Source organism: Neopelma chrysocephalum, unplaced genomic scaffold (assembly GCF_003984885.1).
Source record: "Neopelma chrysocephalum unplaced genomic scaffold, ASM398488v2 Primary Assembly neopelma1_143, whole genome shotgun sequence".
NCBI classification, from domain to species: domain Eukaryota; kingdom Metazoa; phylum Chordata; class Aves; order Passeriformes; family Pipridae; genus Neopelma; species Neopelma chrysocephalum.
The window spans coordinates 6,340,044-6,366,193 of NW_020897805.1; the positions used below are offsets into that span (position 1 = coordinate 6,340,044).

The 26,150-nt window shown below is 37.8% G+C and overlaps 1 protein-coding gene across 3 annotated transcripts in view; it reads right to left on the minus strand.

Moving 5' to 3' along the window:
• Positions 1 to 4,090: 4,090 nt before the first annotated feature.
• RASGEF1A (RasGEF domain family member 1A) overlaps positions 4,091 to 26,150 on the minus strand; it is a 159,369-nt gene continuing 137,309 nt past the window's right edge. For all 3 annotated transcript variants that reach the window (XM_027700078.1, XM_027700076.1, XM_027700077.1), the window contains 11 exons: positions 21,687 to 21,815; positions 16,187 to 16,324; positions 12,569 to 12,790; positions 12,193 to 12,267; positions 11,847 to 11,939; positions 10,452 to 10,554; positions 10,078 to 10,157; positions 9,243 to 9,434; positions 8,122 to 8,245; positions 7,804 to 7,876; positions 4,091 to 6,795 (listed from right to left, as the gene is read on the minus strand). In XM_027700078.1, coding sequence (XP_027555879.1) covers positions 6,771 to 6,795; positions 7,804 to 7,876; positions 8,122 to 8,245; positions 9,243 to 9,434; positions 10,078 to 10,157; positions 10,452 to 10,554; positions 11,847 to 11,939; positions 12,193 to 12,267; positions 12,569 to 12,790; positions 16,187 to 16,324; positions 21,687 to 21,815 — 1,254 coding nt within the window. In that variant the 3' untranslated portion in view covers positions 4,091 to 6,770. The remainder of the gene's footprint in view (positions 6,796 to 7,803; positions 7,877 to 8,121; positions 8,246 to 9,242; positions 9,435 to 10,077; positions 10,158 to 10,451; positions 10,555 to 11,846; positions 11,940 to 12,192; positions 12,268 to 12,568; positions 12,791 to 16,186; positions 16,325 to 21,686; positions 21,816 to 26,150) is intronic.

A 26,150-nucleotide genomic window follows, 5' to 3' on the forward strand; every position in this document is an offset into this window, starting at 1 on the left:
GCTGTAGGACTTGTATATCATACATGACTTGGGTCTCTTGACACGTCCTCTCATCTTTCATTACAAATGGTGTAAAAACTCTTTGCTGATGCAAGTTAACGTAGCAAAGGCCTTTACAATTTTCTTTCATGGGTAGAATGCTTTGCATTTGTACTTGAATTGCATGTGAAAGTGGATATTAACTAATTCCTGCCATTTGCCATGTCAGTGTTAGTGCTGGCTTTTGCTTGGGATTTTTCATTTGGCTGGCTTTTTGCGGTTCCTTTGCCATTTGCATGTCCATGAGGGGAGCATATGCTCTTTGCTAGTACCAAAGTGTTCTCAGATGTCAGGTACAAGTGCTGTTTTAAAAAAAGAATATATCTCTAGAGTGAAATAAACTTTAATGCAGAGGCTATCAACGAGCCTTCCCAGATATGGTGTATGACTTGGCTGGCTCCTGCTGAAGGCGGTGGCAAGTGAGCCCAGGAAGAAGAGTCACAGCTGTGAAACAAATGTGGAGCTGCTCCTGTGAGAAGCAGCAGGGGGCATTTGCACAGCGTGATGAATGTGGAGGAGGCAGGAGGTGAAGCTGAGCAGAGCTGTGGAAACATGAGATAACAGGCACAGCAGCAGCTTTGGCCCTGTGAGAGCCTGAGCTCTTGCACAGTTTTCCTGCAGCCTTATGCAAGCTTAAGTGGCTTCTTGCTGATTGCATTACAGTCCATGGGGAAACTGATCATGTTAAAGGGATGGTTTGAAGAGAAAATAGAAACCTTTGAGATTGCTTGGTGCTCAGGTACACTTTGGAGAGAGCTCAGAGACAGATCACTGCTTGGGTTACTCTCAGTGTGAGAGAAACATGCTTTTCTGGGCCATGCAGTTCCTGGGGAGCAGCAGAATTGCTGTCCTGGCCTGTAAATGCAGTCCACACAGAGCAAATGTTGGGGGTTTTTGTGTTTGTCTTTTGTGGTTTTTAAAAATCTTGTCAAAGTGACCTTTTGGGTGCTGGGTTCTTCTGAAATTCTTCTTGGAATACTTGGATACTGTGAAAATTTTAAACAGTGAGATAAGTGGCATATGAGAAAAAAATTGATTGGCTTGGACCTATGAATTTATTCATTACTTGCTTCAATTTTATGTTTTTGAAGCATTTTAGGAGTGATTTTTTTTTCCCCTAATTGAACTCAGTTCTTCAGCACTGAGCTATTATGTCTAAAGACATGAATAGTTCAGTGTTTCATTAAATTCTGGTAGTGCCATAAGTGTTCAAGACTTCAGTCAAATGCATCACTTAAAACTGTGTTCGCTGAGTCCCCCAGTGCTCTGTTGCTGTGATTGATTGGAAGTTGTACTTCACTTTGCAATTTTAATATAGATATTTGTGGAGGTGGAGTGTTGTTAGCCATATATTCTTTGAATTGAATGTAAACAACTGGAAATTGTGTAAATATTTAAAAGGAACATTCAGTGTTGACACTGATGGATAGCAAGATGCCTTGAATTTAATATGCCCCAGAATCACAAGAGGTCTTAGTGTGCTCATGTGACAAGGATTAAAAAGATACTAAGTAGTTTTCTGTGTAATGAGATTCTGCTGTGACTCACTTGACTTCTGCCTCCAAACAGAAGTATATTACTTTAAGATACCTGCTTAATCTGAAGACACGAGATAAGATTAAAAATATTGGAAGCAAATTTCCACTGAATTTGAAGTTTCTTCTTTCCTGACCTGGATTAGGTGGAAATGTTTGAAACGGGTGCTTTGGTTTGTGTTGGCTTTCAGCTTTCTTTCAATCCTGTAATATGGTCTCCACACTTAGTGCTGAGGTCAGGTTGTTAACAGGAATCCTCTGTGTGGCAACAGACCTGGGTTTTGGCTGCTTTGTTTGTGTGTATGTGTGCTTAGTTCTGGTTTTCCTCCTGGTAGGTGCTGCTGATGGTTTCAAGTAACTGTATATTGTTTTTACCAAACACTGTTTCTTACAGAACTTCAAAATATAAGTTCTTTTTATTAGTAGTTGTCAGAAGCCTAAGTAATCAATATTGTAAAGTATGCATCCTAGTAGATTAGAAACAGTATATTTATTGGCTTGGTAATTTTAAATTTAAGTTGCATTTCCTGGTGGCTTGAATTGCTTTCTCATCACACCCCTTAAGTGAAGGGGCAGCATATCTGTCTCAGACTGGATCAGCTCTCCCTGCTTGACATAGAACTTGATTGCTTTTTAATATTTCATTATGAAAATAAACCAATGTCCCTAAGATGTTTTACAGTAAGCAACTGCATCAATTTTCTATGCAAAAGCTGAATGTGGTATCAAGAAACCACAAAAATGCTGATGTCAAAAATTGCTTACAACATGGGAAATACTAAAAACATTTCAATTCTTTACAGTTACAATGTTAGAGAAATGGTTACAATTTAGATTGTACCTCCAAATTACTGCAGAACTATACCCCCAAATTTGGATTCTTTCTCTTCCAAACCCCAAGGCCCACCTTGGGGAGCAGTAAAGGACAGCAAACCTCTGCACTGTTGGGGACCTCTATGGGGACCCATAGAGATGGGCTGGAACTTCAAAACATACCCAGCTATCCCTGCCATTCCAGGGGCAACCATGGAAGGAAGCATTTGAAAGCAACTATTGCTAATATTTGCATGCTCACTGGTCTGGAAACTTCCTTGATGACATGCATTAACAGTTTCAGATTATTTCTTTCTTCAATTTGATTTTTAATTTTTTTTTTAACTATTTTGCTGTCCACACAAGGCTATTTAATTGCTGCAGACAACCAGGTCAAAAATGTGTTTCCATATACTGTTTGTAGGATTTTCTGGTTAGTTGGGAAGCTGGGGCTGCCCTGATAAAAGTATATACATTGAAGACTGAGGAGAGGAGATCTGTCAGCACATCCTCAGAAGAATTATTGATTTCTCTCCAAAAGATGTGCTAATATCAGTTGTCAGCTGACTATTCAGCTGAATTTTGCTCTGTGAGTTACTTGCTAGAAAAGAAGCTGTTTCTTGGGAACTATTAACTTGATAAATCAAATTGGTGCTAAAGTAACTAAGGATATCTTACTGGCATTGAGCTACTGCTTGTCATAGTGTGTTGTGCTCTAATGGCAGTAAAGTGCCTGGAAAGCAATTTTATTGCTTGTTCTTAGGCCTGTGTAAATAGCTAATTTATCCTAATGACTGGATGGGACATAATTGGAAGTGAGTTTTCAAGGATGTAATATTCATATTAATTATGAGTGTGAACTGGCCATCAGGAAGACGTTTATCTGCTTGATCCTCTTAATGCTGGTAAACATCATTATCTTTCCTAATGAGCTATGATGACTGAGCGTAGTACTGTTCAACTCTGCAAGTCTGTCGTGGATGTCTGCTTACCAAAACAATTTCCCTAGGGAGTTTTCAACAGATTAAAAATGCTTACAGGACCTCCAGAGCTCCTGCACTTGCAAGATCTAATTTTTTTAAGGCTTATATCCCTGAGAAAGGAGGGAGTGTGGGTAGCTCTGGAGCAGTGCATTAGAAAAGCTGGATTCTCCTCACGGCTCTGTGCTTGTCTCTGTGTGACCTTGGAGAAGTGGCTTTGCTTCTGTAAAGTAGGGCATGAAAAAGGATAGCGGTTGCAACCAAAGGTCTGGGGGTGGTGAAATGTCAACGGATCCTTGCCACAGGAAACCCTGCAATGTGCTGCAGCCACCAAACGGTTCTGTGCTTTCCTGTTGAAAGGATAAATACATCAGAGGGAAAAAAAAGAAATGCAACTCTTAGGACACAATGTTTTTACACAGTGGAACTGTTAATCACTTTCATTGAGAGAATGAAAATATTCTGTAGCAGAGACACTTTATCAAAGCCATAAAATGTTGTTACAGAGAGAACATTATAAGCGGCAGCATATTGTTGGCTTGGTGTTACTCTTGCCTTTGTGGGAAGATATTTAAATATTTCATAGTATAGTTTTGTAAGTCAGAAAGTAACCAGTTGGTTCATTATGACTGTATTTCCTTCTCACAGTTGGTCCACCTCATTCATCTGCTTGGTTGTGGTTTGATAACTTTGCCAGTGAAAAATAACTATGGAAAAAGTTAATCCTGGTTGAAGCAAGTTTCTTTTTTTATTAATGCAAGCACATCCAGTCAAACACAGAATATCCTGCTTTATGGTACAGCTTTATATTTAGCATTTCAGCTCAGAATAGCAAAACACTGTATTTAAGGAATGTATCAAACTGAGGAGGAGAAATAAAAAGGAGCCAATGTAGATACTGCATGGTTTTCAAGTATATACTTGGACTGATTGACCGGTGAAGTGCACATTCATGTGAAAGCTCTTTTATACATTTACAGAAAGTGTTCTAAAATTGCATTTCAAATATATATTTTTTTCTTAAATTTTAAGCATCCCTTTTAAACTTCAATTACATAAACAAAGCTGATATACAATCCCTCATATAGTGTCTGACAATGTTACTAGCTAGAACATCTCTGAAAGTGCAAAACACTGTAATAATACAGTATAAATATTCTTACTGTAATCCAGGGCTGAAGAGGTCAATACTTCAGCACAGGAAAAATAGCAGCAGGTCATAAGAATTATTTCTTCCCCTTTCCTGGGCTGTTCTTGTTAACAGTTAGTATTCTACTTCTTCCTTCCTCATGGTATAACTTGCTTTTGTTTCTCTTTGATGTCAGTGCTATGGGAATAGCAAAATGTTGACTTGTCTCCCTTCCTTACCTCGACTTACTCTCCTAATTTTAAGTATTTGTCAAGGGGGAAGTGAAAGAGGGAAAGCTCTTCTTAATTATTCACCTTACTACAGGGCCAATACAGCAAATTTCTACTAAGTGATTGCAGATGCTACATGAAACAGTGGCACTGCTCTTGGTTGTAGGCACTCAAGCAGGAAGAGTCTACTGAACTGGAATAAACCAGACCCTCAGTCTAGAAAGTCTTGCCCCTTCTTCAACAGAAGGCAGAATAAGATAAACACTGTCTACCTAGAGCTGGTCGTTTTTAAAGAAGTCCTTGCAGAGGTCTTCTGCAATGCTCTGTGAGGGAGGCTGTAACCACTGTCAACTCTAGAGGGACTTGTTTTTTGTTGGTTAAAAAAACCCCACAACCAAAAAAAACAACAAACAGGCAAAAACCCAATTAAAACCCTCAATCTAATCATCTGGCTCAAGCCATTATCTTATATTCCGCCCTCAAGCCTTAAGAGAACAATTACTGGAAAGGACAAGTAGGTATTTGTGAGTAATAATTTGTTCATTAGACAAAATAGTTTTAATCTGAGCTTATTTTTTTCTTAATTCAGAGATCAGATGAGAAAATAAGTTCTGAACTATATATTTTCTTCCTGGAAATGAATACCTGGAATCTTAACATAAGCTCTTCAGGTACTAATTTGAATAGCTGAATTAGGTGTAACTCAAGACTAAAAGGAGAAACTAGAAATGGGTTTGCAGATCACCTCTAATTTTGGTACTGACCTGGGTTCAAAGGTTTGACTAATTTCTTATGGTGTTTGCCCTTAAATTTCAATGGGTTCTGGCCCAGACATGCCTTGCAAAAGACTAGAAAAAGCTTACATCCTAAATTGGTCTCTGGTTTAATTGTCTGTAAGTGCAGACTAGACTTTTCAAAGGAACCAAGGGAATTAAATGACCAATTCAATGGTGAAGAACTCTTAAAGCTTCTTTGGAAACCTTAGCCTTAACTTCAAATTGGACATCTGAGTTTACTTCCATTTCCCTAGCCCATGATGATTTCTTTATTTTCCAAAAACTCTTTTTAAAACAAAGTACTAGGCCTGTTTTGCAGAGATAATCTAGGTTAGACATCCTTCTCTTCAAACAAACAAACAAAAAAATCCCTGATTTTTCAAAAGGAAAACACAAACTATTCTGACAGCCAGAATTTAAAGGATAGTTCCCAGAAGTATTAAAACTTAGACATGTGTGCATCATCACATGTGCACGCACACATACTCACACACAAACGCACATACCCCAGCAGTTATCCCGTCTTATCTCTTTAAATCATGTAACAAAAATAGGTTTGCTGCACCATCAGTGTTACAGGCAGGTATACTCTACTTCATGTGCCATAATTCTCCATTTTATTTAAAAAGTACATTGTAGCTGGTTTCGAGACATCCATATTTTTATTTCCTTTACTTCCAGTCCAGCGTAATAAGGTACACTAAACGAGATCAGTACCTTGTAAGGCACTATTTTCTGATGTAGGAGAGGAACATGCTTACTGCAGATGTCAAAGGCCTTGACTCTACAGACACTTACTAACACCTGTGAATAGTTTTGCTAATTTGAAGGAGAGCCTTCATTTCAAAGCTAGAGACGTGTTGAGTGTTCTGTAGGATACTGGTCCAATGGAGTATTTAACCTGAACACTGGCTTCAGTTGGATGTGTGTTTTAATTTTTACTTATTTTGGTGGAAGTAATAAAAAATAAAAATTTGGATGCTGATAGAATAAGATCTCCCCAGGGATACCATCTCCCATGATACATTTCATCTCTGAGAACAGGGCCCTGCCCTTATATTTAAAATAAAAAACCAAAACCCTTCAGTAAGTGCCTTAAGGTTGACATGTGAAATATTTACCACATTTTATTTCATAAAAGTTACTGTATATACAAAACAGACCTCATCCAGTGAGGTCTTTCTTAGCACAGTCCAAGTCTTTCATTCATGTTGTAAAAACATGTTCATTAGATGTGCTTCAAAGTCTGCAAATCAGATCCAAAAATCTCAGGCTCTATTAAGCAGAGTTGTCCTAAAAGACAAAGTAACAAAAAAAGTAAAATTATCTTTTCTGTCCCAACACAAAGTTTTTCAGATCTGTAATAGATCTATCTTGCATCATTAGCTTTTCTTCAAGGGATAGATTTTCAACTGCTAGAAACTGGAATACATCTGTGAATTCCAATAAAGACGCTGATGTTAAATGAAATGAAACTTTAACTTGCATAACATTACCTCAGGGCTCTAGGGTTCACTCAGGCATATAACGTGTTCCTCTGTCATCCTAAACTGTTGCATGCTGAACAGTGTTGGATTTCATGGAAGGTACATTGCACTGGTGTCATAAGTTAAAAAGCTTACATGGACTTTCTTAGAAACATTGGGATCAATAAGAAATAATGTCTCATGTAAGACAAAATAGTCATAATGAAGCTCAACTGCAGCTTGGGGCATACAGGCTTCTGTTTGTTCTTTATCTGGTACAGATATGTTAAATCTTAACATGATTTAGGAAGGTCTGAATCTCTCTGCCTTGGCCTCAATATTGGACAAAATTTAATTCTCATCAAGTACATGGAAATGGTGTTTCCCATTCTCACAAGGATGAGGAGTCATTGGGAATTTATCCCTTAGAGAAGGCTGACAATTGGAGTACTTCCAGAAATTTTCATCCTTTTATAATATTTGTAAGTGCATAGCTATGAGGAGAGCACCGTCTTAGTATCTCTACATGTTTGTTTCCCCAAGAAAAGCGTGTCTGAACGCTACTAAAAATGTAGATTATTTTACTGTGTTTGATAGCCAAAATAAAGGATATTCTCTTTCATAGTCCCAGCAGTGATCTTGCAGTATCAACACATCTGGCTGAAAAAGCTGTATCAAAATCTAAGCCTCATTGAACTTTTTCAGATTTGAATTTTGAAGGGAAAACAATTTTATTTTGGTTTTAAGCTGGATATGCAAATAGGACAGAAGAAGCTGATGATGACATGCCTGTGTGTGTTTCCAAAAAGACTTATGTTCTGAGGAAGCTTCATACCTGAGTGTTTTCCAGCTGTCTTTTTCCATGTGGTTTTCTGGACCTTCACTTTCAAAGGATGCAATGAACAGAGCTAGTAAATAAAATAAAAAAAAAATCATACACGGGTTCTTTAACTGAAGAAAAAATGTCTAAAGGTTATATAGCAGGTGTAATTTAGCAGACTTGATAATGAAATTTATTCTTGTCAGAAACCAATATGGAAATGCTAATAATGCTATCAAATACACTTTTGCACGTTAATATTTTTGGCTGCATATTCTGTCTGCATTTCAACAAGTAGGAAGACTTATTATAATGTTCAGTAAAGGACTATACCTTCTTCACTATAAATGGGTGCTGTGAGTAGATAGCTCTGGATCTTCTTGTCCTTTTCAAAAGGACACTCAACCTGCTTCCATGTCAGGAAATCATGAATCTGTCTTGAAATTTCCCAAAACTTCTGCATGAATTAATTAAAAGAGGATTATTAAAATAATATTTTTTTCAAATATTAGTTCTTCTGTTTCAATTTCAGAACCTCTCAGTCTCGTTCATGCTGCTTCTTATTGTCCCTCACTCAGACTCCATTGTTATCCTTTCTTCTTACTGCACCCTTCATCTCGCCCTCTTGCTCCTAATTCCTCATCAGTTGTTAGTTAGTCTCTCAAGTTTAGAACAGTATATCTCTGCTGTCCAGTCTTTTGCCTTCAATTCTTTTCATCATCAACCTTTTCTTCATATATAATAGTGCCTTGGCCTATTTTCTGTGTCATATGTCTAAATTAGCTTGTGACTGGAACTGGACAGTAAATGGTTTTTATTTATTTTACTTTTTACACTTCCACACTTCAATTTAAATGAAGTGTGACATACCTGATTTTTTCATAAAGAACTCTTTCAATTTAGGAAATAATCAAAATAACATATAGAAACTTTAGATATCCTTTCCTTCCTAGGATTTTGAGAAATGTGTAATCCTGTATATTCTGTGTGTGCCCTTACCCAGCCTTAGTAATGACAAAAAACTTTTGTCAAAAATATTTTTGACAGTCTGTGGTCTTTTAGACATGCATGTTTACTAATTGGGGAGAGAGAATCCAGAACCTGTAGAACCTCCCTTGAAGACCTGATAAATACAATTTCCTGGTTGTGGGGAGCATTTATAGCAAGCTAAATGGATGAGGTTCAGTGAGCTCACACTGATGATTTAGGGTGAAGTCACCCATTAGAATTTGATCAGATGTGTTGGCTTGCTGTGCTGCCACAGAAAAGCAACCACTGGCTTTCACAGATATGTGATTCAAATAATTTCCCCTAGATAATGATACCACTTTGTCTACATCACAGCAAAGCTGAAGGAATCAGCAATATAATGAGCTCGGAGTTCAAAACTGCCAAATGTTTGCAATGTACAATGTTTAACAAGCATTACAGTTTCTATGACAGCAAAGTCCTACCTTGAAATTTATCTGCCCATTGGGCAAGCGGTTCGTGTGTATTTTGTGTAGAAAGTAGATATCTTTAATAAACAAGTTGAAAACCGGGATGACTATTTTCTCCCGGTTGCTATTGGCAGTCTGAGATCGCTGTGCTGCTCCTTGCAGGGCTGTGCGGTAGTTACAGAAGTTGCTGGATGGATCCATGTGATGCTGTTTTTATAGAGGGGGAAAAAGACAGTCAAGTAATACATGTTTCCTACAAATAAGAAACTTTGATCTAACCATCAGAGTTCATTCTTTATAAATTTGTTCGGTCCCTTTTTAAACTTTCAAGATAGAGCATCTTCATACTAATCGGGTTTGGATGCAGGTTTTTCTAACTTCTATCTTGTTTGAAAAGAGGATTTTGTGCTGGCTTTACATCTATTCCATTAAACGTTGAAGCAAAGCAGACTGAAAGGAAATCATAAGTGACTATCTGGGGGAAAACCCAATATTCTCATTTGCAGTCACCTCTCTTTTTGATGACCGTTTCAGTTGGGTTTTGTTTCCATGCAGATCGCCACTAGGTGGAGTACTCTAATTACTTTTAAGGCAGCATTTACTTGAGTGGAAACTACCTTGAAGTTAAATGGGAAAAAATATGCTAGTAAAAAATACCCTGAAGAAAACTTGCATCCACTTTTCTTTGCAGACAAGTAGAGAGTTTGAAATTCAGGAAATGCTCTTCCTAATGTTTATGTGGTGGTGACCACTGACAGGTGTCTTTGTGATCTCTGATGTAGTAATTAGCAGAGGTCTGGACAAAATTATTTGGTAGATTTATATATAAAAGTCAAAACTTTATACATACCTCTAAAACATCAAATTTGGCTGTTTTGACCTTGGACCAAGTTTTCTTCAACCGCGCCACAGGACTCAAGTTCATGCCAGCTGAATGCACAGAGAGAGGAGACAAAGAAACAACTGAGTTGAAAAAAAAATAGTGCTAATATAACTGTGTTTATGTATCAGCACCACACATTCTGCAAGGCATTTCAGCTTGACAACCAGAAGTTGTAGCTAAAACTGACCCACCTACACACTTGATCTGTCACTGGCAGATACTGCCCCTGTAGAAGTGTGTATGCTAATGTGGGCAGCCAATTTAGGGCAAGTGTGAGCAAAGCCTTGCCAGTCAGGTTGTAAAATGGAGTGCCCCTTGGCATCTGTGTTAAAAAGACTTACAGATAATAGCCATCATCGAGTTGAAGTTTCCAATGTTGAAGCATTCTCTTGCCACATCAATGAAAAACTCCACCATTCTTGTGCGCTGTTTTTTCTTTACAATCTGGAAAAAACCCCAAGATCTGTTAAGAGGGAAGGGATGGTCTGAATTTTGGAAAGGATGTCCAGCCAAAGGCATTGTAACAGGTTGACTGAATAGACATTTCAAGACTTTGTCCAGCTAAATTTTATGATAAGCTAGGCCTGAGAGTATTTTGTTAAGATTTTAATTTTTAATGAAACAGCAGAAATATTTGGGGCTACTACCAATTGTGTAGCTGTGGGGGAGTGTAAATTTTTGTTTATACATAAAGGTCAATGTCTTAGGGAATCTTGCACAAACAGGCTGGGGACTTTCAGTAATTTCCTGTTACTGGAAAAGGAAGATAACATGACACTCCTATCAGAAAGAATATACGCAAAACATTTAAACCTCTCAAGAAGGGGGGAAAGCATTGGACAGACTTAAGATCAGGGGCATGTAACCTAAAAGTGAGAGAAAACAATTGCCACATTCTGCTTTTCTCATTTTGCTGCATGTACTCCTAAATGAGCTCTTGAGAGCAGGTAGTAATGATGATCAAATATACAAATTCCCATGCATGCAAACATGCATAGGATCAAGCAAGTGATGCTGAACACCTGTTTTGCAAATTCTTTTAAAAATGGCAAAGCAAAATAAATTGCCTAGAAAAAAATTCCCATTTGCTAGAACTGGTACACATTAATAGGAATCTAAAAAGAGAACACACGCAAAGAAAAAAAGGGGATTTCTGGGGCAGTACACCTTCCATTTCTTTGCTTATTATATGACAGAAGTTACTTTAACCTCTAATAAGGTTATTCTCCCCTCTTTTTTTTTTAACCTTTCCAGTAGTCCACTTTCTTTCTAGGCTTTAAAAAAGCTTATTCTCGATTTTTCTACAATGAATATTGTATGAATATAGTGAATGAATATAAATTAAAAAGTGAATACATAACAGTGCTAATGATATCTAAATGCAGTGGAAGGATAGCTGTTTACTGGTAAAACTGCATTTAAATATCAGTATTTTTAAGAATCATTGGATTTATTAAAAAAAATAATCCAAAATAGCTCCTAACTCAGTCCACACAAGTTCTATTTCACTGCATGACTAATGCTACTATGGAAGCTGCACAAAATTAGAGAATATATGCAAAGCCAAACATAGCCTTGAACTCTTAATCATATAAGCATGCAAATAATTTAATGCTTGAATAATGCCATTATCTTTAATTGCCCTGCTAATGTTTAAATCTCTATTAGACCACTGCCTGCCTTTTGTCCTTAGGGCCACGATCTCTTTGCTTATCTTGTTTTCTATGAATACCTACCCGACAAATCTCTGTAGCCACCAGCATGCTGAGACAATTGAACCAATTGTCATAGGCCTCCAAGTTATAGGTTTTGGTCACATCACCTCGGCACTGCAAGAGAACAGGCCATGTGTTAAACCTATCCTGTATCATGATAAAGTCAACATACCAAAGGATAAACTTCCTTTGTGTCTTGATAAAATCCTGTTGGATACTTTTTAAGGCATAAGCTTAAAGAAGCTTAGAAAATGTCAGTCTTTTTTGCACAGGGTATAGTCCATATGTATACACTCCACATATATTATGGAGGTTCTTGACTCTGGTTATTTTTTGTTTCTTTTTCCCTCTGTACCCTTTTTTATACCTTGTGATTATCCAGGGAGTCCATGTGGCTCACAATCTGCATCAGATCCTCTGGGTAAATGTTGCTCACCCTTTCCTGTGTTTGGAGAGATGAGAGATTGTTACTGTATAGACAAACAGGGAGTTCAGTGGAAAAAAAAAAGAATCAATAAAGTCAAAGTTAGGAGAACATTTTGGTAACTTTTACCTTCCTACAGTGTAGATGTGTGAGGTGTTTTTATAGTTGTACCTAATTGGTCTTGTTCATTATCTGACTTGGTATTTTTTAATTGAAACACTGGAGGCTTTCAGTGAAGCCATAGCAAAATTCATATTGATGAGTGTAATAATATTTAGTAAACGGAAAACAAAGTAATTCACACCAATTAGTGTCTCACCAGTTCAATGTAGGTCAGCTGCTGTGCCAAGATCAGAGGGTCACAGCACACACTCAGGATGTCCTTTTGAGTTGACTGTGGCTTGGTTTTGAGGATGGTGCCTTTGTCAGTAACAGGTTGCCGGAATTTCTCTCTGATTTCCTGGTATTGGCTCCGTGCAGAGAGGGCCATCAGGAGATTCTGTGTCATCTGACTAATGATCTTCTTCACTGTCCCATTTTCCTAAGCAAAAGGCAGAAATAACGACTGCTAAAAACCTTTAGCTATTGCAGATACAGATCACTAGAGAATTTCTGACTGGGAAAAATAAATCTCTGTTATCCATTTTCTTTCATATTCTCTGAGCTGATCATTCTGTGACAAATGAACTTGTCCTAAATGTTCACACAACTCCGTAACGACATTGTTATGCCTGCCTGCCTTCCCAGCTCTGTTTCACTTGCTCAGCTGGTCTGCTCCCTTCCCTGGTACCCCATTCTAAAGGCATCTGTAAACAGCTGAAGGCTGGGTATAGTGAAAGGTTGAGTTGCTTGCATAAGGCTCCTTGGAACCTCTGTGTACCAAGTGCCAAAAAGCTCTTTCTCATTCAGACATATTGATGAATCCAGTCTATCTAGCCCAGGCAGAATCCAGGGAATTCACATTATGATCAGGAATATACCCCTAAAATACCTTGGCTTGGCTTTGAACAATTATAGCATCCAAAGATTTAGCTAAGAGCACAATAGATGTCATGTTCTTGGACAACTAAAATGCCTTTCTGTTCATCAGGTGCAGATTTTAAATACAGGATCTGTGAGGATACATACTGGAAATGCCAAAGACACATAATCTGCTCATTGTTTTGACAACTAAGGCAAGGTGATTTTTTTTTTTCTGCCATTGATTGTGTCCTCCAGGCATTTCTCTATGAGATCAACTGCAAAGAGCTAACTTGATCCTTTTCCTACTCCTCTATCTCTCCTGTTTCTGCTTTAAATGACCCAGATTCTCCAATCATGTTCTTTCTGCTGCTAGGAAAATTACTTCAGCTGCAGATAGCCCTTCCTCTTTTTATTACACAATCCTTCTCTTGCTTTCATGCAAATTATTTCTCTTGAAGTTACCCACAAGGTTAACCTTTAGTTTACAACCTGCTGTATTGGTTTCTGCCAGTCAACTGGATCCACTACAAAGAATTGCAATGAATCTGTGGCCATTCAAAGAAGCCACTAATGTGCAGTGATGACTGAAATTATGTGGCAGATGTGAGAGATGATGGCTACCAAATACTTGTATATTGCATGTTATAATTAAGCAATAATGGTGTCAGAATGTTGCTTTACAAGCCAATAATCTGACTCCCAAGTGAAACCAAATGAAAAGCTGAAGGCAGTGTAGCTCATCTTGAGGCAAGTGGATTACTGCTGAAGAGCAGCTGGCTGAAGCCGTTCCTGATACTGTGCTACAAGTGTTCCAAAATGCCAAGGGAGCATGGGGGTGGGAACTAAAATAAAGCACTAATTCTGATCTCTGGTATGCTGAGCTTTCTTTTGTAAATCATGTGACTTCAGCTGCTATGCCTGACTTACCCACGTGTCTAGGAGGAAGCAGACTTTCTGGATATGGATTGTAGAAAATTAAACTTGAAGATATGTGAGAGAATTGAGATATTACTTAAAAGTGAACAAAGAAGCTCAGTGACATGAAAACTAGTCAGTCAGTCAGTCAACTATGGTGAATTTATTAGCATCTTAATACTTAGACAAATGTCAGATTTTTAGCACTTTCCTTTCCTTACCAGCTTTACCCTAAATTTTCCTTCAACTTTGAAAAATAAGCTGTACAATAATTTGTCCTTCTTTGAGTTCAAACAAGACATTTGTACTTCCTTTGGGGTGCAACCCTGGCTATAGCTATAGCTATTTGGTATGCTGATATCATTAGGACAACACCTGACTGCTTTGTAGGACTCCTCAGTTGATTTTCCACCTTATATATGAAGAATAGTGTCCTAAGGGGATTTGGAAAGCTTTAAAATACAAAATAAACTTCCAAGCCTTTACCATAATTCCTCACTGAAGCATAGTATGGGTAATTTGATGTGGTAAGAAAAACTTAAGAGCAAAAGCTGCTTTTTGTCAGTGTCAAATTATGTTTCCTAGGGGTCAAATGTGGCAGAGCTCATCACTGATGAAACTTGACTGGTAGCCTTGTTAAGGGGATAAATATGGTGATGCTGTAACTAATGGATGTCATCAGATGCCTTGGACACCACAGCACTGAGCCATCCCATGAAGATGTGTTTTTCTCAAATGCCAATTATTCATACATAACAGAGTGGGAGGGAAGGGCAAGAGAAAGAAAGGGCACAACTTCTTTCTAGTTCAAAGTAATAGACAAATTAACTACTGAGATACAGACACTAAATAAAACCCCTGCCAAGTCCCCTTTTACATTACTATCTCAGCCAACCTTTGTCTTTGTCTACAAAGGGAATAGAAGGAATATTATAATCCTGTTTCCTTTTCCACTCCTACTAAGGCACTGACATTTTCATTGTAGTATCCACGTCAACAGCTTTGCTGATGCAACAAAGCTGACATACTTGCTTTTGATAACTTGATGACACCTAGTTGTATTGTTCTATCCCTGATTCATGCAGTGCTGTCAAACCTGTTGTTCTTCATTTTCTCTGTACTTGAATCAACAAAAACACATAATACAACTGTCTTCCCATTTCCTGCTAATTGTTCTCAAAAACATCTTGAAGTTGTGGGTTTAAAAACAATGAGAAGCTTCTACTTCTACGTAAGTAAGCCTTCATATTCATACAAGCATTTTACAATTAATTCTCTTGCAGTTCTTGATTATTTTTTCCTTCTAATGGTAGTCACAGTGACTTTCTCAATGAGCAAAAAGTGTAGGCTTTGTGAGTGTTGGAAAAACCCAAAACAAACAAAAAACCCAAGAAACACTCTCTACCCCCTCCTGTTAACAGTCCTTGTTTTATTCAAATTCACTTTAAAAGTCTTTTGTGAGGCCTAGTTTTGTTCATAGGCTAGAAACTCAAAGCTGTTAAGACTGGTGATTGAGTATCTAGCAAAGCTCAAATATAACCTTGTTTATGGAAAAACTGTGCATGTCACCTGAAACATAGCAATAAAACAGTTGCTTATTATTGTTAGAAGCTGGAAATGAGCTATTAAATAATAAGAATCTTCACCCTGGCCAAGAGTACACTTGATACAACTAGTTCACATGTCCTGCAAAACTTAGACATACAGAGTAATAACCATGTACAAAGGAAGGTACATAATTCATTATTAAAGTTAGCTATATTGAGCCATTATAGTGACTGTTCTTTCTCCTTCTGCACCACAGTCACTTTTCATATTGTCATGACTATTTTGTCTTTTCCTCTTACACTTGGTGATTAGACATAGACAGTTTCTGCTAATGAACCATTAAGTCCATCAGTCAGCTCATGTCCTGTAGTTACACTGACAGCTTAGCAAATGCTGCTTCAGTCCATTTAGAAAATACTCCCTGCAGTATTGTATATAATATGACAAACCACATATAACAGTTGGCAAATATTGCTTTAAACTTAACTTTTTTTTTCTCACCCACCCCTACCTCATCACATTGTGTGATCCTGTGAGCAATCTCCTTCAATTCTTTCATGGATTTTTCATCTTGGAAATCATAGGGGAAAGTTTCAGTCCATTCCTTCAGGAGCTGAATGATTTTGGCAGCAAAGGATTTTAGTTTTGCCTGGAAAGAAACAATGAGGTGATTACTGACCACAGACCTTTTTGAGTGGAGACTGAATTAGCGGATGAAGGTTCACAGAAATCTAGAGACACCCTTGGAAATACTTTGCAGTAATAGTAAGTGAAGGGGACAAAAAGAGAACATATTTAACTGTGAGCTAGATTCCTAAATAGTATCATTTAGCCTCCTTTTATGATAGCTTGGTAATGTCTCTTACCAAAACATTTGAAGATATTTCAAGGTTAGTTGTATAAAGCCAGGAAGATGACAGAATAGTTCAAGCTACTTATTTAACTGCAGTCTGTGGGACTTAAGCTGATTTAGGCCATCTGAGGCAGCAGTACCTTAGTGTTTGAATTCAAGTTCATACAAACTACAGCACTCTACCAACTGCCTTCCATGACGAACATTCGCAAAGACATTTTTGTTCTACAGAATTTATCAGACTGTCCAGACTGAGCTGTATATTAAATAATTGAACGACGGGAAAGACGTGTGTTCTCTCCATGATATCTAAATCAAAATAGAGTTTGAAAATAAAAAGTATTGGCTTTTGCTCAAAAAGCTATCAACCACAGAAAGGGAGAGCTACTTTTTCTTTTTTTTTTTTGTTACCTGTGAATCTTCTAAGGCTTTTCTTCAGTTAGACCAGAATTGGATGCCAATTACTCCACTGTTGTAGCAATGGAGAGCACCATCAGTAAATCAAAGGGAGAACTCTTGTAAAACTGGGAGTGTGAATGCTAAGAACTCTTTTAATGGACAAGAAGCATCAAAACTTAATTCAGGTTATATTTATCCTCTCACCCAGCTTGTGAAGCACTGGGGACAACAAGGAAGCTTTGTGTTTACCTCCCTACTTGTGTAAGCCAGAAGTCCCACTAGACAGCAGTTCCTTCTCTCCGTGCACAACAGTTTCCTCATTGTGCTGCCCAGCAGCCTCTTGGGGGTGGCAGAAGGTGACTGAGCATGTGAGTGTCAGTACAGGAAATTGGTGTGTTTTCTTTTAAGACAGATAGAGAATGTCTTCTAAATACTGGTAGGAATGCCAGCCAAAACATCATCTGATTATAGTACATCCCAGTTTATTTAATCAAAACCAAAAGTCAACTAAACTAAGTTTTGTTGGCTTGTTTTTTTTGGTTGGTTTTTTTTTTTTTAACATCTCAACATTATATGTCAAGGAGAATATTAGCAATGACTGGTAAGAACTTTGAAGTTAAACCATGCACCCTTGAATCCTCAATCTGACAATAACTCAGGGCTCCTTGTAAATCTAGAGGGAATTTCCTTGTTTGTTTCTTTTTCTTTTAAGACTTCCAAACTGCTTTTCCTAGTTGGTTTTACTGACAGCATTTAATTGATGCTGCTAGTGAGAGTAGCACAGAATGGTTGGGCAGGGAGGGCAAAAAGAAAAAATGACTATTCTCTTCACCAGCAGTGGGCATTCCTGCAAAGCAGTGTCTGTCAGTGCCTCTCCTGTGGAGCCCAGCTTCAAGGTATTTCTCAACAGCATGGGACAGAGTTCCAGATTATAGCTGTCTGTCCTCCAAGCTCCCATTGTCATCTGCCTTGGGGAAAAGACAATCTATACTTATTTGCTATGAAATGCATGGAGCCTGACATTAATAAAAAAATAATCTGTAGGTGGTGATAGACAATTAATTAGGCAGCCAGTGCACTTCCATTCAATTAAAGTTAACAGGCCATGACTACTCCACTTTTGTTTACCAAAAGCTGCTACAGAACTGTTTTTTAGTATTAATCATCCTGACTATCTTTTCTTTTTAATTTTTGAAACTGAAAAAGGAGGGGTGGGGGAAGAAAGGTTCCAAAATCCTACCTTAGTCCATGGTAAGCATCTCCATGTTAACACTTAGTTCATAAAGAATTTATGAACTGGGTTGTCTGGACTGACCCCAGCAGTTGAAGAACCACATCAGTCATAGCTGATGTTTTTTTAATGCTGGTGTATTTAAGGGCAAATTATCTCAACTTACACTCCCTGCACAGCTTAAAACACAGTGCCTTAGGAACCCTGACTTCCCATCTCTTGTATCTACTCATGAGTTGTTTTGGTTTGCCTCCTTCATGATGGAAAGCCAGGCATCTGTTGCAAGACAAACTGCAAACCATATTGCTCTTCAGGTCTAAAAAAGCTTAATGTTTTATCAGATGCTTTTAATGCTCATGAAAATAAGGTACACTTTCTGAGAGCAACACTAAGAGACACAGGCACAGTAGAACATGGGATTTCTGTTTCATGTGCACTCTGATGAAACCCAAAGCAACGTGATGGGCTTGATGCATGTGATAACCTAGATGGAAATCACACAGGTCTGTGGGTACCAGAAGGAAATCACACAGATCTGTGGGTACCAGCACACAGTTTCCTTTCTGTCTTGGCTGCGATAAAACTACCAACCTACTTTTTCTGTGGCCTTACTCCAGACATAAGCCTCCCTCTGTGAGGCCTGACAGAGTTCTCTGGAGTCCATGAGAATACTTCTCCCATAAACATTTCTTTGAGGAGAAAAATACTTTTATTAATCTAAGTACTGTGGGTTGACCCTGTTATGCATGAGACAAGACAGGACTGAGAAACAACTCCTAATTAGAAAGGAGGGCAATGGCAGGAAAGGTTTAATGACAATGACCTGGTTATGAGTATTTCTTTTATTTTTGGTTTTAAAAAGGAGCACTTACTGGCAACAAAACCCAGGGGAAATTATAATTTTTCAAGAGACTTCAGTATTCCAAGACAGGCAAGACAAACTTAATAGAAACTAATTTCTACTTTCACTTTTTATTTCTTACTTCTTTAACTTTAGTTACAAAATGTCCTCAAGCTGCAGAAATAATGCACAACTGTTTTCACAGCTTTTTTCCATTCAATAATACTATACTAGTGCTTTCTTCTGTGACAACCTTGTTGAATCTTTCCAATCTCCAATGCACTTGGGGAGAGTTAAATTTTTTTCTTTTATGGTCAAGCTTAACTACTGACTTGTTTATTATAATTGATGTCTTAAACTGTGAAATTCTCCCTTTATTTTTGAGTAGTCAAAAGGACTCTAAGCAGGCTCCAAGACATCCCGGATTGTTTTTCTTTTTAATCCACTTTTCTCTGGGCTGTATTTCTATATGACTCTTTGGCTAGCCAGTAATGTCAAAAACAACAAAAAGATAAGTATTGTGGTGTGTAACCTCAAAATCTGGTTTCTTGCCACTTTTTCAGCTCACACGCTATCCAGGCAACAAGCCGGCCAGCTTCTTGTCTTAAGAGATTTGCCCAAGCATACTCTATCAGAAATGATCAGAGATGCTTTAACTGCTTTTGTCAGCTATTTCCTGCTATGCACCCACTTAATTAGAAGGTTCTGGTAGCTGATGATGCCTTAATGGATTATGACTGTGAATACTTAACAGTGTCTTGAGTCAAGAGTTTCTATGCTGCATGTGAAATGAGCTTTTATTTGTTGCCAGACAGAAAAACAAATGTTTGCAAATGCCAGTGGCCAAACTATTTTGTAAAACATACAGGTGCTTGCAGTAGAGGGCAGTAAAGTAGTAATTTGAAAGGCATGTCAGAAGTTTATGTAGTGTTTTCCAAGAAGTTTGTGTTTAGAAGGCAGGAAAAAATTACAGCTTATGTTAAGGGAGTAGGAAGGGATCAAGGGCATAGTAGAAAGAGCAACCAGAAAAACATGTAAATTAAAGTTGCCTCCCAAAAATGTTTTATTGTCATCCTGCTGCTTGTTGGTTTTCCTGTAGGCCCGTTTCCAAATTGTCAGCAGAAGGTGTAACAGTGTGGGTGTTTGGAGTATGAGCTGCTCTATTTTACATCCTGTTGTCAGGATGTAATGCTATTTAATTTCTGCTAGGAAGCCATGATTTTTTAGCACATCTGCTAAGAAGCCAGACTAATAATACTTTACAATTAGTATTGTATCTTTAAACAACCAGGTGATTTAGTCCCCAGAGACTGCTTTCATATGAAAATCTCCTAAGTGCATTGTCATTCACAAAAGTGTCATCTTATATCCCATTAACTTTAAATCCAACTATTTCACAAATGTATTTTGATACTTTCTACTCACAGCTGTCTTTATATATGTCTAAAGCTCTGATTTACTCATTCCATATTTCAGATGGTCTCAGTATCGTTTAGAGGTTCCTACCCCTGTTGTTTAGTTACATGTTGCTGAGGAACCATCACAATTTACAGAGCAGAGTTTGAGGTTGCTCAGTCATGAATTAAGTTTGGCAGTGGGAACAGTTATCACCTCTGTGTACAGAACTGGAGGCAGTGCTTCTTGCATCTTCTTTCCCTGACCCCTTCTTTTCCACAGCAGCTACATGACAAGTTAAATAGCTATTTGGAGAGTAGATTGGGGACTGACCTGGATGAAAGGTATTTTGCACCATGGTTAGTTTGTCCTGTGGAGTAATTTTATGACATAATAAGAGGCTGCACACCAGGAGAAAGAAGTCCTTGGGTCAGTATTGCTGTCAAAAACTCTTTATTGACAAATCACAGAGTCTGCTTTTGTACTCCTCACTCAGACTGCTAATACACCAAGGAGAAAACAAAATGGAACTATCAACATGCTGAAGACTAGGAATGTGAGCATGTAACTTCTCATCAGAGAATGGATGCAAAACATATCAAGGATTTGAACAATTTAGGTATTTAAATACTTGCTGATCCCATCCTGGGTTTGTTACTCTCATTTGCTTCCCCGCTTGGACTTTTCTGTAACTTCAATTCAGTCAAAAAGCCGTCCAATACACCCTTTGCCAGTGGTGACACTTATATGGATTTAAGTGCCAGTTTGGTTTAATCAATAGTAGTAAAACATGTCAGCACAGGTTACCCTTTTAAATAGTGCATCTCTTAATTTTTGTGAGAGGTAACCTTTCTGATTTACTGTTACACCAACTTAAAACACCCCAACCTACAGCTGAGCACTTGATTACGATGGTGAGGGTGACTTGAAGAAAGGGAAATGGGATTCAAGAAAAACCTAAGTTGGTGAAAGCTCAAAAGTGCAAACCAACTTTCTGGGCAGGTTTCATGGCAGATAAACATTGCTGCACTGACCTGTAGCTCCTGAGTAAAGTCATGTTTGCAGACATTGCATCTGACTGGTAAGGTTGTACATAACCTATGCTTGTGGCTAGCAAATGAAGTAAAGGTACTTCAAGGAAAAAGACCCAAATAACAGTGCATCCAGGAACAAATGCCAGTTACAATTTCATTTTATTCTTTATCGGTCTATTTAGCTTTACAGTGGGAAGGAGGGAGTGGAAAATAAATGGCAGTAGCACAACTAACTGAAGGACATAATGGTCCATTTACCTTTTCTGCCTCAGTCCCCGTTTCCAACTGCTGCTTCTGTTTAATGCAGATCTGTCCCACTTTAGCCAGGAGCTCGTGTGGGTGAATGAAGACTCGAGAGCTCAATAGGAAAGTGAAGATGTAAGTTCTCTGTGGAAGGAGAGAGAAAAAAACCAAAATCAATGAAACAAGTTGAAAAACTTTAGCAATACTAATCTGTCTTCCTTGGAAAAACTATTCTATAAACTACAAATGTAACTTCCCTTCCTTTAAAATTTTCATAACTTTTCCTGTCTCGAGAGAAATGGTTAAAAGGAAATGCTAGCAGCTTCAAGGCTGTTAACTGTGGGGTTTTCCAATTACCAAATTATTTTCCTTTAAAATGCCAAACTTAATATGCCTAATTAGTCATCGCTTACCAGAGACATAAATGAAATATGACTAATGTAGGGTGTTATGCCTCTTGAACACCACTATTTATGCTGCTTTGTTTCTTTAAGAGTTATTGTTTTTCACTGAGCTGCAGAAAACTGCTTCATGTGTATTCCAAACCACAGCTGTAATTTCTTCATGTATGGGGATTTTTGTTCTGTTTTCCCACAATCTCTGATACAAGTTTTAGCTTAGATTGTGGCTTTATGACAATAATTTAGTTTTAAGCTTGACTTTACTTATTTGGGGCTTGTTTCAGAGTCTTTTGAATATGAACACTGCTAATAAATACCAAAAGTGATTATTTCTCATGAGAAATAGCTTCTCCATTTGTATTTTAAAAGCTGTAATGTGTTGTATTATCATTGTATCATACCCTGGATAGTTTAATTGAAGTGAGGATATTTTTGTGTCCTAGTCTTGCTCCACTGTTTGAAACTGGGTTTCCGCATTTGAATGTAATTTCCTGACTAATGACAGTAGCATCTCATAAGTACTTATATTTTTCCTTTAGGCTTTTTTAACAAAATGTGGAGTTGGGAAATTACAGGGGATCTCCTTGACAATGTATTTCAATTAACCTTTGTTATATTTGGAACATGTACTGTTACTTTGACCGTATTTTTAGAAATGTAATTTGGCCACAGCCAAGTGCATTTAAATAGTCACTGTGCACATATATGACCTTGGACTGGGCAAGTAAATTGAGACAGCTAAAAACTTAGGACCAGTTGTCTAATATATGGTATCTCTACTATCAGCTACAAAATTTGTCCGCTTGCAGTCTCCAAAACACACTTGTAGTTAAACAAGACTGGTATCTTTACAACTCCAAAGAGGTTATAGGGTTTATCTCTCTAATCACAACAAAATGTGCTATTAATGAAAAAATGTTTTCTCTTTTCTAGTACTCAGTGTACCCTATAGTACAAATTTAGCACTAAAAACCTCCAAATATCAGAAGGGGAAAAAGGATTTTTTTTTTTTTAAACAATATAAATTAACAGAGTGTTCTGGGAGTGAGAGCAAAGTATAATAGATTAAGCATATATCTAAACATATAACTTTATCCTGAGCTTCTGGAGGAAGCTAAAGAAAGAACAGAGTGGAATGTGTGATACAGCAGAGGCATTTAAAATGCTCATTCTGATTTGAATATCTTATTAGTGATGGGGTTCATGTATTAAACTAGAAATAGCATTAATTCTGTACAATCAAAACCAGAGTTAATCTGTAGTCTTTGCCTTATCTGTTGTTTATGAAGAGAGGAAGAGAGGAGGAGAAGGGTTGACTGGATGGACAGTTTGGGTCAGGCTCTTGATCACTTCCACTGATGCCTACAGAAGATGGACTGCTGGAGCCATCTAACAATCAGGCTCTTGGTGACTTTGAGCAGGTGGCCAGGGCAGTGACAGGACAGTGGTAGCACAGCCTCCCCTCTTGATGACAGGGTTGCAAACATCCTACACAAGTGTACATTAGGAAATCTAGGAAATTAGGCTTCTGTTTGGTATTTTATGTTTCTCCAGAATTTCAGAGTTCATTTTTACATTTACAGTGAAACAACCTTGAAGTTCATCAATTCTAAAAAGCAATTCAATGTAGCTCTTGAACCTGCATCTGGAAAGAGCTAATGACATTGTGCTGGCTTTGAAGAATTTTATAATCTATGTATATATAGATATATATATATAGATATATATATTATAATCACTGCATGTGGTGAGTTATGGGCACTAAAATTAGGCTGAAAAGCTAACCTGATTCACAAAAGGGAACTTGGTTGTGTTATGGGACAACATATCAGGTCTTTTATTCTTACATGTATGAGAATGATTCTTAAACTGATACACTCCCTATTCAGAATGAAAGCAAGGGAAAGATTGGGTTGTGAGATTTGGCGGGGGGGGGAGAGGGTATGTTTGTTAAACTATGCCTAGTTATCCTCTGTTATTTTTTTGTAGCTAGCTTATGTATCCCTTGCTATCATTGGTGTCCCTGAACTTAAAACTGTGAGTCTGGTCTATCTGGGACAGGAATTCAGCTGGTTGGGTGTGTCAGCTGTCACTGGGTTACGTGAAAACTTTTGTACTGACAACTTGAAGCAGCCCTCACTTCTACTACAATTTTGCATTTGCGAGATGAGGGAAAAAAGAAACAAACAAACAAAAAAATCTTTGACACTTTCATCCTTTCCCCACATTCTTGTTTGGGGCATTTAGAGGCCTGTCTCAAAGTTGCCTGTACGTGTAAGTAGCAGGGAACCACAATTTAAGCCACATTACCCTGGCAGTGACCTTTGCTCTGATAAGCTGGAACACATTCTTTAAGGAAAGATGTAATTTTGCTTCTCATACTAATTCTAGAGTTGGTCTCCCTGGTGGAAGATTGTGTAGTGTGTGACACTGTTTATCCAGAGTGACTCTGAAGAAGGCCCACTCACAGTATCACTTACCTGTTGTTATACTGCAAGAAAAGTGTGACACAGATGACCTTTCTTTGATAATGTTTTATATGATGTTCATAGAAGTGCTGAACTGGCAAGACGCAGGCCATGAAAGTGCTTACTTTCCATTTTAGGCTTGCTGATGTCTCTCTGTAATCAGGAATAGCTGCACTGGACCCATGCAATGCTTTTCCATACAGCACTGGACTTTTAGGTTTTAGAAACAAATTATTTGTTCTGGAATCCGTCTGCTGTATTTTTATTCAATTTTTAAAGTCACTTAACCGGAACTAGGTTCAGTATTTTGGAAAACAAAATTGTTCCATTAGGGTGAAGCAAGATATGTGGGTTTACACTATACCAGTATCTAATTGAAGGGGTTTTTTAATACTTGTATTACTTATGCTGGCACAGACAAGGACTAACTGCAATTAAGAACCAAATTAAAAATGATAGGTCTGACAGCAGTACTGACCCCCAACTCCTTGCTTCTCTGCTAATAGCCACTCCTTATCCAATAAAGAAATTTTAGACTGAACTAAGCCATGCATTTCAGCTTAGTGGGAGGTCTCAGGGGTTAGGAACACAGTTGTTTTGGATAGTAAATATTTCATATTAATGTCATATGCCTTGTCTAGATCAAGGATTTATGTGATTTGTTGCAATCTATACTACCATACACATATAGGCTAAATGTCATAACTAAAAACCTACAATGTGTCATAGGCAGTCCTCTAATCACAAAGATGATGGTTTAGGGAAGGAAACTTAGCTATGAAGCTATCTGGTTTGATAAAGAATGATTTAAAAAGCTTCCATAAGCTATAAGGTTGAAAGTTAAGCTCAATTTATCCTACAAAAGTGACAGGTATTTGGGAGGAGAGCTGGAAAAAAAAAATCCTTTCTGCACTTGGAACAACATAAGTTAACACAAAAGGGGCTTGTGCTTTACAAGAGAATAAGAAGCCAGATTCCTTTAGTGCCTAAAGTTGTTGCTAAGAGATGAGCTGAATTATATTAAAAAAAAAAAAAGACAGAGCACGAGCACACAAGACTAAAGAAGGAATTGTTACTCTCTGACCCAAGAATGCACTGATGACTTTTCGAGGAGAGGAAAAATAAAATAAAATTTTTCTTTGTGCACTCACTGCTCATTCTCAAACTTCTTGTTTGTGAAATATTTTCTTGAAACATTTTCTTGCTTGGGCACAAGGGTTGCAGACTGGTACATTCCATTCCTAACCTTCCGAACTCCTCTGTCTCATGAGTATACATTTTTCTATGTGCTGAACAAGTCCCTGTACACAAACAAGGCTCAGAAGAGCAGTACACAAATGTAGGCGCTTATCTTTCCTGTCCTCCCTTGCCTGTCTCGTGCTCTGCCAACATGGCAAATACATTTTTGTTTTGCCTCTGTAACCAGCACATAAAGATACTCTGTGTTTGCTTTCTCCCCCGCTCCCTTTTTTTTCTGTCTAGAAGGTTACTGTGATCATTAGCTTAATGTGCACACACGAAGGAATGCCTTCTGAGCATTGTGCTCAGATGTACTAATCAAAAATTTGAATGAGTACTGACAACTTACAGATATGTCACACTGAAACTAA